Genomic DNA, 12,601 nt, shown 5'->3' on the forward strand with positions numbered 1-12,601 from the left:
AGATATCAAAGCAGGAAATATCCTTCTGACAGAACCAGGCCAGGTGAAACTTGCTGACTTTGGATCAGCTTCCATGGCATCTCCTGCCAATTCTTTTGTGGGAACGCCATATTGGTAAGAATAATCCTATTTGCTATTGATCCTCATGATTGAAATAGGAAATGTGTGATTATACTTTCTCAGATGTCTTTTTCCTGGTAATATAATGCTATTTTGAACATTTTAACTTTTAAGCGTAGTTAGTTTCAAATATAGATTAGGAGTGTTGCCCTTACATCTCCTATTTTTTCATTGTCCCCTTGACATTTTCTTCTGTATTATAACCTGCATCATATTTTGGGTGTGAGAGTAAAAAAATTCAGTGAAAATCCAAGGAAGGAGAAAATAGAAATGCTAAGTGGAAATTTGTGTGTTTTCCTTAGGTTTATATTTACTATATATCAGTATCTTCAGACTGAGAGTACCTGAAGACTGATAGCTGATTTGGAGTTTTTTGGTTTGATTTTTTATTATGGAGAATTTCAAATAAACATAAAAGTAGACAAAAGTATAGTGAAGCCTCACATAACAGTCACCCAGCCCAATAACAATATCCCATGGGCACTCCTGCTGTATGTACTCATTTTTCTCCTCCCCGCCCCTGCCATTATTGTGAAGCAGATTCTAGGCATCCTCTGTTTTATCCATAAATAATGCAGTATTAATGTCAGCAAGTTTGAAGGGAATAATTGTCCAGCTCTTCAACTTCCATGTGTTCTTCCATATGATGAGAGTGGTGTCTTAGGTCCACTGCATCTTCTTTCCCACGTGCCTTTCAAATCTCCCTCTCCTGCTTGATAAAAAATAGGATTCCTTACCCATCCTGAATATTACAATGATGCATTGGTCTAGGATGTAAAAGTCTCAAAGCAACACCAGAAGAACAATTTGAGAATACACAGTGACCATCAGAAATATTGAAGAGTCAGGACACAAACTCTTGGCAAGGCCTTGTGCCTTTTCAGTCACCTCCCTTCCCTTCCTTTTACTCCTTGCTTTTTCTCTCTCCTCAGTTGTTTCCCCCCTTCTTTTTTTCTAGTGTAAAATTCATAACTGAGATGGTTGTCATGGGGACACATTAACATGTTATTTGCATTGAAAATGAAGTCAGACTTTTTTGACAGAAAATGATTCTGATTTGACTGACTGATATGACAGTGAAGACTGGCTTTGCTAATTGGGTTATACAGCAATGTGTTCTTTTTTAATAAATCAAATGAGCTAACTGTGCAGCTCTGTGTTTTAAATATCTTTAAATCACATATATAGTATACATATATATATACACACATATATGCTATACATTATATCCTTTACAGCTATTAAGTTTATAAAATTTAGGTAACTCAGAAATGTACAAGGGGATAAATAATTTTCATTAGAGGCAAACAGATTTAAAAACTTGAAGAATTTCTGCTCTTCCACTGCTCTAGATGACCAGAAATTTCTTATGTATGTAGAACCGTACTCTAGGTAGACTCCCTTTCCCTTCTGTTAAAAGGATTCTGTGAGCAAATATTTCTTAATGGTTCTCCTATTTATAAATTAATGATGAATATTAGATATTTAAAATGTCCTGAAAAATTCTGCAATAAAAAATAAAATTACTGTTTAACTCTGCCTAAATTAGTAATTTCCCAAACTTAACTTCAACATCTTAAAGAACCTTGGGGGGCACCTGGGTGGCTTCGTTGGTTAAGTGTCCAACTTTTTTTATTTCGGCTCAGGTATTGAGCCCCACGTCAGGCTCCACGCCTAGCATGGAGCCTTCTTAAGATTCTCTCTGTCCTTCTCCCTCTGCCCCTCCCTCCTTCCCCCCCTCTATTAAAAAAAAAAATCTTAGAACCACTCTGGTATTGACAATTGAAAATTTACTTTGTTTACATATTCATTAATTTGTATATAGTTTATTTGGAATGTAGGAGCTAGGTACATAATTTAGATGTCTTTATACTTATGCTTACACACACACACTCTCACACTCACACACACTGGGGTATATGGTGATAATCCTACGTAAGCATCAGCAACTGTTCTAAGTGTCTGTGCTTAAAAACAAATACAAGTGAAGTATACATTAAAGTACCATCAAAAACGTTAGACTGTAATTGAAGACATGAATTAATGTTCCATTTTATAACCAAGACACCTGTAAGGTTAATAATTGTGTAATTGTCTTTGTTGTGAGCTGCTCTAGCCACTTTTATCATGGAACACTGTTACTGTTTAAAAGGTAGAGTGACAAAGTATGGTTATTCAGCATTGGTTATTGTGGCAGATATTTTCTCAAATAAATGGAGTGAGCTTGTCACTTCAAGGAAAACAATTGACAGTATTCAGTGCCAATGATAAAAATTCCATCTTTCAAGCGTAATTCAGACTTTCATGGTAGGATCCTGAGACCAGAATATTTAAGAATCACTAGCCTAAGGGGGAGTGCCTGGGTGCTTCAGTCGGTTAAGTGTCCGACTTTTGATTTCAGTTCAGCTCATGATCTCAGGGTCCTGAGATTGAGCCCCAAGTTGGGCTCCGTGCTGGGCCTGGAGCCTGCTTAGGATTCTCTCTCTCTCCCCCTCTGCTCCTTCCCTACTCTCTCTCTTTCTCTTCAACAACAACAACAAAAACTATAAAAAAAATAACAAAAAACCTCCACTGAGTTAAAAAAAAAAAAAAAGAATCATTAGCCTAAGGGTTATACAATATTAGACTATGCAGCCCTGCTCTGGGGCATCCTTTTTTTAGGATGCTGTTACATGATCATGACAGATGGTGAGAATGAGTCTCACAGTATATATGCAATGGTAAATATTTACCTGATGACTTGTAGTGCATTTATTTCTCATTATAAAAATTCTTATCTAGACATGATGTCTAGAATTCACGCAGGTGTTCTCTCTATAGATGGTCATTACATTTTTAAAGAATAGTATATATTTCTTTTACTTAAATGACATTTTATGTTTTAGGATGGCCCCAGAAGTAATTTTAGCCATGGATGAAGGACAGTATGATGGCAAAGTAGATGTATGGTCTCTTGGAATAACATGTATTGAACTAGGTAAGCATTGTTCTTTATTATACGATGTAGTGAGTTGTGATCAGTGTTTTACCTCATTTTCTGTACCAAATCATAGCTTTTTGTTTTTATGTCAGTTACTAAAGGGAGCAATAAATCACTTTGGTTATCTTATAATTTTTATATATATAAGGTGAGGTATATTATATTTGCTGTGTTAAATTAGCTCTAAAATAATTTTCCACTGTGGTATTAATTAAGTTTGAGGTATTTATGTCTAATATTTAATGGCTATTTGTTCAACATCTAAAATATGTCTGTGATTACTAGACTTACCATCTGTAGAAAGTCTTTACGGCATTGATGAATTACTTACCTCTACCTAGGATACTTATTACTTTGAATTAGGTCTGAGAATTAGATGTCAGGCTGCATGCCATATTGTTAACAATTTGATTTTATGCACACATTTTATTCTGTTGCCCATAAAGGGAACTATGCTTAAGTCATTGGACCATCATAACTTTACTAACATTCCCAGTTGTGAGCCAGGTAGGTAATTGAATTGTCACTATAATTGAAGATGATGTCCATCTTCTTGCTCTTGATTCTCCAAGCTTACCCCCTCCAGTCCTATATCCTTTCTTTTTTTTCTTCTTATAAAAATATTCCAGGAGTACCTGGCTGCCTCAGTTGGTAGAGCATGCAACTCTTGATCCAGGGGTTGTAGGTTTGAGCCCCATGATGGGTGTAGAGATTACTTACAAATAAAATCTTAAAAAGAAAAAAAAAGAATATTCCTTTAAATTTTATTTAAAAATGGGAAATATTGGGAATATTTAATTGAACCATTCTAGAAGTGACCACAGATCGAAAATAACACATTAAAAATAGAATCCATGTGAGGGGCACCTGGGTGGCTCAGTTGGTTGAGCGTCCCACTCTTGATTTTGGCTCAGGTCGTGATCTCGAGGCTGTGGGTTCGAGCCCTACCTCGGGCTCCAAGCTCAGTGTGGAGTCTGCTTGTCCTTCTCCCTCTGCTCCTCCTCCTGCTTGCGCAGGCACACGCTCTCTCTCAAATAAATAAATAAAATCTTTAAAAAAAAAGTAAAATCCATGTTGTAATTTGGTTAAATGATTTTCAAATTGAGTTTATCAGTTTTGTAAAATAAGTAGGTAGGGAAATTGAGGTAAAATAAAATCAAAAGCTTATTATATAGTGGATGAAAATTATAATTTCCATTATAAACCAATTTCTTGCTATCTTACAGTCTAATATTTTTCCAAAGTTATATATTCTTTAGATATTTTTGCTTTTATTTTAATTCCTACATTAACCATTCCTTTCAACCTCTATATTATTTTATTTGTTTTATTTTAAAGTGTGACAGCATCAGCAAACAGATTTGGAGATTACCATAATGTCATTCTCTTCTGGTCACTTGGTCTTCCTTTGAGATTTGCAGAATGTTTTTTCCATCTGAAAGTGTTTTAACCTCAGTTCTTTTAACCTCAGTTCTTCCTGCAGGTAGATCCTAATTAATTTCTTAAGAAACCTGGGTATAAATGTAGAGAAGCTGGTTAGTATACTCTGCCCATGGGGTATTTTTACATACTTGTGCTGGTTGATACATACATATGCCTCTTGGTGATAGTGAAATTGCTTTAATGGTGTTGTTAGATATTATTGATATATGTTAATATTTATTTGATTAGAAAGTATTCATTGACCAGTTGTACTGCTCAGAAAGAAATCTGCCTAAACTCCAGTTTCTGTGAAATGGCTTATTCTTCCAGACTTTCTAGCTTTTTTTTTTTTTTTTTTTTAAAGATTTACTTATTTATTTAAGAGAGAGAGAGCATGAGAGGGAGGGGCAGAGGGTGAGGCTGAGCATGGAGCCTGACTTGGGGATCAATTTCATGACCCTGAAAGCACAACCTGAGCCAAAACCAAGACTCAGAGGCTTAACCAACTACACCCAGGCACCCCTCTAGCTTCTTTTTATTATAGCTAATAAAATAGAATTCCTTCACAATGAGAGTCTTTACACTTAAAATAAAGCAATATCAGAAGATGAAACTGCCTTTAGATAATTTTAAATGAGTAAGACATTTAAAGAGATTTTTTGAGTTTTAGGCATACTTTTGGCATCTTGAGCTTTTATAATCTTATTTTATAATCACTTTTTAAAATTTTACTTACAAGTATTTTAAATTATGAAGTGCTAACTTAGGAACCACATTTTAAGCCTGCTTCTGGTTCCAGAGAAAAGGTCTACAGTAGCACAGGCCAATAAAATTTTCTGCAGTGAAAGAAGTGTTCTGTATCTGCATGGCTTTTGAGCACTTGAAATGTGGCTGTTGCAATTGAGTAAGTGAATATTGAATTTTGTACCATTTAAATAAATTTACATTTAAATAGTCACATGTGGCTAATGGCCACCCTGCTAGACAGTACAGCTCAAGAGGCATGATTTTCAATGCAAATTAGATCTTTGCAGTCTTCAGAAATAATATCTTTTATATGCTTTTCAACTTTAAAATAGTTAAGGATAAGTAAAATCTTTAAATAAATTAATTAAATAGTTAAGGATAATGAGTTAAAGCAAACTGTTCTTTTTAGTGCAGGTAGGAGAACAAATGTAAGTCAATTATACTGACCCTGGTCTTGATAAATATAGTTACTAATAAATACTTTCATACTTCATTATCATAAAGATTGAAGTAACTTGGTTATTTATGTCTTGTGACCAAGAAATCTTAAAGTACAGGATTTTTCATAGGTGAGTTTATATCTTTGTTTACAATTAATCCTATGAAAAAGTTCCCTAGTTTGTTGTTTTTCAGGCTTTGTGCCTAATTGTACAATTGTGTCTATAAAAGTAAAATTTACTTTTTTTTTTTTTTAAGATTTTATTTATTTATTTGGCAGAGAGCGAGAGAACCCAAGCAGGGGGAACTGCAGAGGGAGAGGGAGAAGCAGGCTCCCCACCAAGCAGGGAGCCTAATGCGGGACTCCATCCCAGGACCCTGGGATCATGACCTGAGCCGAAGGCAGATGCCTGAGCCACCCAGGCGCCCTTCCATTTTTTTTCTGATTATAAAGTGTATATTGAGGACATAAAATTTCAGAAAGTGAAAGCAGCAAAAAGAAAATAAATAAAAATAACAATAACTACAGTGATTTGTTAACAGATATGCAAGATAAAAAGATGTTAGTTGTGGCATTAGAAACATAAAACATGGAGTTTGGAGAGTAAAAATGTAGAACTTCAGAATGTATTCATACTTAAGTTGTTACCAACTTAAAATACACTACCAAAATATAAGTTGTTTTATGTAAGCCTCATGGTAACTACAAAGCAAAAACCTATAGTAGATATACAAAAGATCAAAAGAAAGGAATCTAAGCATACTAATACAAAAAAATCATCAAATCATAAAAGAAGAGATTAAGAGAAGAGGAAGGGAACAGAGGAATTACAAACGATCAGAAAACAATGAACAAAATGACAGTAAGTACATACCTATCAATATTAATTATAAATGGACTAAATTTTCCAAACATAGGGTGGCTGAACAGGACCCATCTATGTAATGCCTACAACAGACTCATTTCAGATGATAAGGACACAAACAGACTAAAGATATTCCATGTAAATGTAAACCAAAAGAAGGTGCAGTAGCTATATTTACATCAGACAAAATAGACTTTAAAATAAAGACTGTACGGACGCCTGGCTGGCTCAGTTGGTAGGTCATGAGTTCAAGCCCCTTTGAGCTGGGCGTGGAGCCTCCTAAAAATTAAAAAAGTAAAGGGGTACCTGGGTGGCACAGTTGGTTAAGCCTCTGACTCTTGGTTTTAGCTCAGGTTGTGATCTCAGGATTGTGAGATCGAGCCCCACATCGGGCTCCATGTTCACCCCAGAGTCTGCTTAAGTGTCTCTCTCCCTCTCCTTCTGCTCCCCTCCTCCCCCCACCGTGTGCTCATGCACAGTCTCTCTCAAATATATAAATAAATCTTTTTAAAAAAGATTTAAAAAAATAAAACAATGACTGTGGTGAGAGACAAAGAAGGGCATTACATAATGGTGTAGGAGTGAATCCAGCAAGAAGAGACAACATTTGTAAATATTTATGCACCCAACACAGGAGCACCTAAATATGTAAAGCAGTTTTGACACACCTAAAGAGAGAAATAAACAGCAATACAATAATAGTAGAGGACTGTAATACCCCACTTTTATCAATGGGTAGATCATCCAGACAAAAAAATCAATGTGGAAACATTGGCCTTAACATGTTGAAGCAGATGGACTTAACAGACATACATATACAGAACATTTCAGCCAAAAGCAGCACAATACATATTTTTTTTCAAGAACACATGGAGCATTCTCCAAGATAGATCATATGTTAGACCACAAAGTAAGTCTTAATAAAGATTAGAATCATATTAACCTTCTTTTCCGACAAAATGGTATTAAGCTTAAAACCAATTATAAGAATAAAAACCAGAAACTCCACGAATATATGGGGATTAAACAACATGCTACTGAACAACCAATGGGTCAAAGAAATCAAAAGAGAAATAAAGATGTCTGAGATAAATGAAAATGGAAATACAGCATACTGAAATGTATGGGAGGCAGCAAAAGTGGTTCTAAGAGGGCAGTTCATAGGATAAATGCTTACATTGAGAAACAAAGATCTCAAATAACCTAACTTTACACTTCAAGGAACTAGAAAAAGAACAAACTAAGCCTAAAGTTAATAAAAGGAAGGAAATAACAAAGATCAGAGCATAAATAAATGAGAGACTAAAAAGCCAATAGAAAAGATCAATGAAACTAAGAGCTGGTTTTTGAAAAGATAAACAAAACGGACAAACCTTTGTCTAGATTTACATGAAAAGAAGAGGACTCAAATTCAGAAATGAAAGAGGAGATGTTACAACTGATACCACAGAAATACAAATTACCGCAAGAGACTACTATGAATAATTAGACGCCAACAAATTGGACAACCATAGAAGAAATGGATAAATTCCTAGAAACTTACAACCTACCAAGACTGGATCATGAAGAAATAGAAAATCTAACCAGACTGATTACTAGTAAGGAGATCAAATTAGTAATCAAAAACATTCCAACAAACAGAAGTTCAGAACCAGGTTGTTTCTCTGGTAAGTTCTAACATATCAAGAAGAATTAATACTAATTCTCAAGCTCTTCCAAAAAAACAGAAGTGGGAACACTTCCAAACTCATTTTATGAGGCCAGCATTACCCTGATACCAAAAGGTCTCTTTTTAAAAAGAAAAGGACACTGAAAGAAAAAATTACAGGCCAATATCCTTGATCAACATTGATCCAGAAAACCCTCAACAAAATATTAGCAAACTGAATTCAACAATACAGTCGACCCTTGAACAACATGGGAGTTAGGGGCAATGACCCCCTCATATGCCATGGAGGTGGCTCAGCATGGGGTGTCAGAGTCCAAGTAGGGTAAAGAAGTGACAATAGGGGAAACTTCCTATCCTATAGGGTCAGAGTCTAAGGAGAACATCTATATTTGGGGTGGCCTGATACAGTGTTTGTCCCTGATCAAAAAGAAAAGAGCTTCCCTTATGAAGACTGATGAGGAGGGCCACACTGCAGAGAAGTGACCCAGTTTAGGTTGGGTTTTAGAAACTGAGTGGACAGGGCGCCTGGGTAGCTCAGTCGTTAGGCGTCTGCCTTCGGCTCAGGGCGTGATCCCAGCGTTGCGGGATCGAGTCCCACATCGGGCTCCTCGGCTGGGAGCCTGCTTCTTCCTCTCCCACTCCCCCTGCTGTGTTCCCTCTCTCACTGGCTGTCTCTCTGTCACATAAATAAATAAAATCTTTAAAAAAAAAAAAAAAGAAACTGAGTGGATAAAGAAATGTTCACACTGTATGGGGTTGGAATGGGGTTTCAAAACTTGTGCAAGGAAAAACAATAACGAACTTATTTATTATAAATAAATAGAGAGGAAAATGAAAGTTTTATGAAAAAAACAGGATGTTTACATAGATTCAAAGTACCCTCTCAAAAAATACTTATTAATTACAAAGGAAACAAAGAAACTTACCATGAAGTCTGACAGACAGCTTTAATTGGTCCAGTGTGAACACCATCAATAATGGAAGCATTCAAAATCATGCACCATCTCACAGAATACAGTGAGAAAACTAGAACACTTCTGTGATGCTCCTGCCCAAGATGTATAACCCAAATGTAATCATAGGACAAACCCAAATTGAGGGACATTCAGGAGTCTTGCATACTTCAGAATTGTCAAGGTTATGAACTTTAGCGGTTACCTTAAGAGACTAGAAAAAGAGGAGCAAAGTGCAGTTGACTGGCTCAGTCGGTAGGGCATGTGGCTTCAGATCTTGGGGTTGTGAGTTCAAGCCCCACATCAGGCATGGAGTCTACTTAAGAAAAAGAAAGGAAAGGAAAAGAAAAAAGAGGAGTAAATTCAACCCAAAATAAGTAGAACAAAGAGAATTTGAAAAAATCAAAGCAGGTGTGGTGCCCGGTGGCTCAGTCAGTTAAGCGTCTGCCTTCTGCTCAGGTCATGATCCCAGGGTCCTGGGGTTAAGCCCCGTGTTTGGCTGCTTGCTCATGCTCTTTCTCTCTCTCAAATAAAGAAGTAAAAATTAAAATCAAAGCAGGAATCAAATAAAAAACAGAACAATAGAGAAAACCAGTGAAACAAAAAACTGGTTTTCTGAGGTGCGTCTGGGTGGCTCAGTCGTTAAGCTCGGGACTCTTGATTTCAGCTCAGGTCATGATCTCAGAGTCATGAGATCAAGCCCGGCGCTGGCTCCATACTCAGCGGGTAGTCTGCTTGAGATTCTCTCTCTCCCAACCCTTCTGTCCCTCCTCCCCCTCCCCTATGCTCATGAGCTCCCTCCCTCTCTCTCACTAACATAAATAAGTAAATCTTTAAGAAAAACTTGTTCTCTGAGAAAATAAAGTTGATAAACCTCTAGCCAGATTGATCAGGAAAAAAAGAAGACACAAGTGACCAGTATCAGGAATGGGAAGTGACATCACTACACATTTTACAAGTATTAAGAGGATTATAGGGAAATATTATGAACAATTTTATGTTAATTTAGTAATTTAGATAAGATGCACACTTTCTTTGATGCAAATGATCAAGGCTTGCTGTTGCTACAAAGGACATCATTGGAACATTTGATTGAAGTTTGAATGGGAGTTGAGGATTAGATGATAGTTATGTATCAGTATTAATGGCCTGATTTAATTATGGTTCTTTAGTGGAAGGTTCTTATTTATAGGAAATATACACTAAAGTATTTGGGGATGGTAGGGCATTAGGCCAGCAACTTAGTGTAAATTGACTCACTTGAAAAAGATCCTAGCTCTACATGTAATTTTTTTTGCTAAGTTTGAGACTTTACGAAAAGAAAAAACATTGAAATTTTTTTAAATTTAATGTAATTAATTTAATTTTTTTGAGAGAGAGGGGGCGAGGGGTGGAGGGAGAGGGAGCAAAAAAAGTCTTTAGCAGCCTCCACACCAAGCGCAGAGCCCAACTGAGACTCATTCTCCCGACCCTGAGATCATGACTTGAGCTGAAATCAAGAATTGGGCGCTTAACTGACTGAGCCACCCAGGTGCCCGCCCCCCAATTTTTTGATCAGTGTTTGCATGCCCTTATATAACAGGCACATATTTTAACAGGAAAGTTTCTTTCTTTTACAGCGGAAAGGAAGCCTCCTTTATTTAATATGAATGCAATGAGTGCCTTATATCACATAGCCCAAAATGAATCCCCTACACTACAGTCTAATGAATGGTGAGTATTGCTGAGATATATATTACTCAACATTGTATAAATTAGATACTTTTTTATAATGTTATGAAAATGATTTTATTTCAATTAGGTGAAGTGTATTACCTGAAGAGATACTAAATTGGTTTATCTTACCCTTACATCATGTTTATCTTCTGTTAACATCTGCTTTTCATAACATGTATGTAATTCAGTTCAGAAATAAAGGATAGATGATGCCACATGGAAGCAAAAAGTATTGCTTTTTACAGAAATTTATATTTTATTTTTCTTTGAACTTTAGAAACACATATAGCCCTGATTATATAATAAATAATAGATATAATAGATATAATAGCATAATTTAAAATTAATATTATATAACTAAAATACATAGATTGCTACAACCTATAGTGATATTTTATTGGGGAATGGTTTATAATTTATCAAGTATAAAACATAGGTAAAATGATTTATAAGAATTATCAGGTAATTCATAACTTTGGGATTGTTCTAATTGTTATTATGATATTTATATTCAGAATACTCTGTTACTCCATCTCCTGGTACTTCCTTGATTTGATAAAATTAAATTCATTTATGTAAAGAAGTTAATGGAGAACAGATCGACAGTTTTAGAAAAGTAGGATTTTTATCAGAGATAGAAAATTTTGGTATATGTATCTAAATGTATTCAAGAGTGTCTAACATTTGAAAAATTCTAGGGGGATATCAAGCATGCTAAATAAGTATTTTTAAATTGACAAGTAGATGCATAAATTAGTGAAACTTGATTTTTTTAAAGATTACATATTTAAGGTGCATTCATAGATCTTTGCTACCTGTTTAGAGATACTTAGAAGGAACCTTTTGGCACAGAGTTTAGCGTTATGGTACATATCAATAGTACATATATTAAATACAGACTGTCTTTACACTATCTGATATTTGGGGATTCAAAAAAGAATTCTTGCCTACGCGGAACTTAAAATCTTACGTGAATATGAAAGACAAACACTGATAGAGTAAATATTACTTACTACCTTCCTCACTGAACTCTCATCAATAACACTGTGTAAAATAATATGTTGCAGATTTCTAATGTTTTAAAAGGTATCCTAATTGATTTTGTGGGCTTAATGGAAGATTTATCCATTTGCTTAGAAATACATAGGTACAAAACTGCTCCCTCCAAAGCAAATAGATTGATGTTCTAAAAATGCTGCATAGAAGATGACCCAAGGGGCAGACAGGAAAGAGAGATGGCTTAAAGAAGAGAAAAAAATTGAATGTTATCTTAAATTTGAATGCAAAGAAGAAAAAATTGGCTTCCTTAATTTTGCCTAAATATAGAACAAGTTACACTATTTAAATATGTGGGAGTGGGATTTTTTTAAAGTTTTTAATTTAAATTCCAGTTAGGTAGTGTACTATTCGTTTCAGGTGTACAATATAGTGATTCGGCACTTTCGTACATCACCCCATGCTCATCATGACAAGTGCACTCCTTAGTCCCCATCTCCTATTTCCACCATCCCCCCACCCACTTCCCTTCTGGTAACCATCAGTTTATTCTCTATAGCTAAGGGTCTGTTTCTTGGTTTACCTCTCTCTTTCTCTCTCTCTCTCTCTCTTTTTTTTTTTTTTTTTTTTACCTTTGCTTGTTTGTTTCTTGAATTGTGGGAGTGGGATTTTTAAATAGTCCAAATTTATTTTT

General features: G+C 35.4%; 1 protein-coding gene across 2 annotated transcripts in view; it reads left to right on the top strand.

Moving 5' to 3' along the window:
* Positions 1–12,601, top strand: part of TAOK1 (TAO kinase 1) — a 151,788-nt gene that overhangs the window by 93,840 nt on the left and 45,347 nt on the right. For both annotated transcript variants that reach the window (XM_087854652.1, XM_045773569.2), the window contains 3 exons: positions 1–114; positions 3,006–3,097; positions 10,815–10,908. In XM_087854652.1, coding sequence (XP_087710778.1) covers positions 1–114; positions 3,006–3,097; positions 10,815–10,908 — 300 coding nt within the window. The remainder of the gene's footprint in view (positions 115–3,005; positions 3,098–10,814; positions 10,909–12,601) is intronic.

The sequence above is a fragment of the Ursus americanus genome, chromosome 23 (assembly GCF_024610735.1).
Source record: "Ursus americanus isolate L20-20 chromosome 23, mUrsAme1.1.p, whole genome shotgun sequence".
Lineage (NCBI taxonomy): Eukaryota > Metazoa > Chordata > Mammalia > Carnivora > Ursidae > Ursus > Ursus americanus.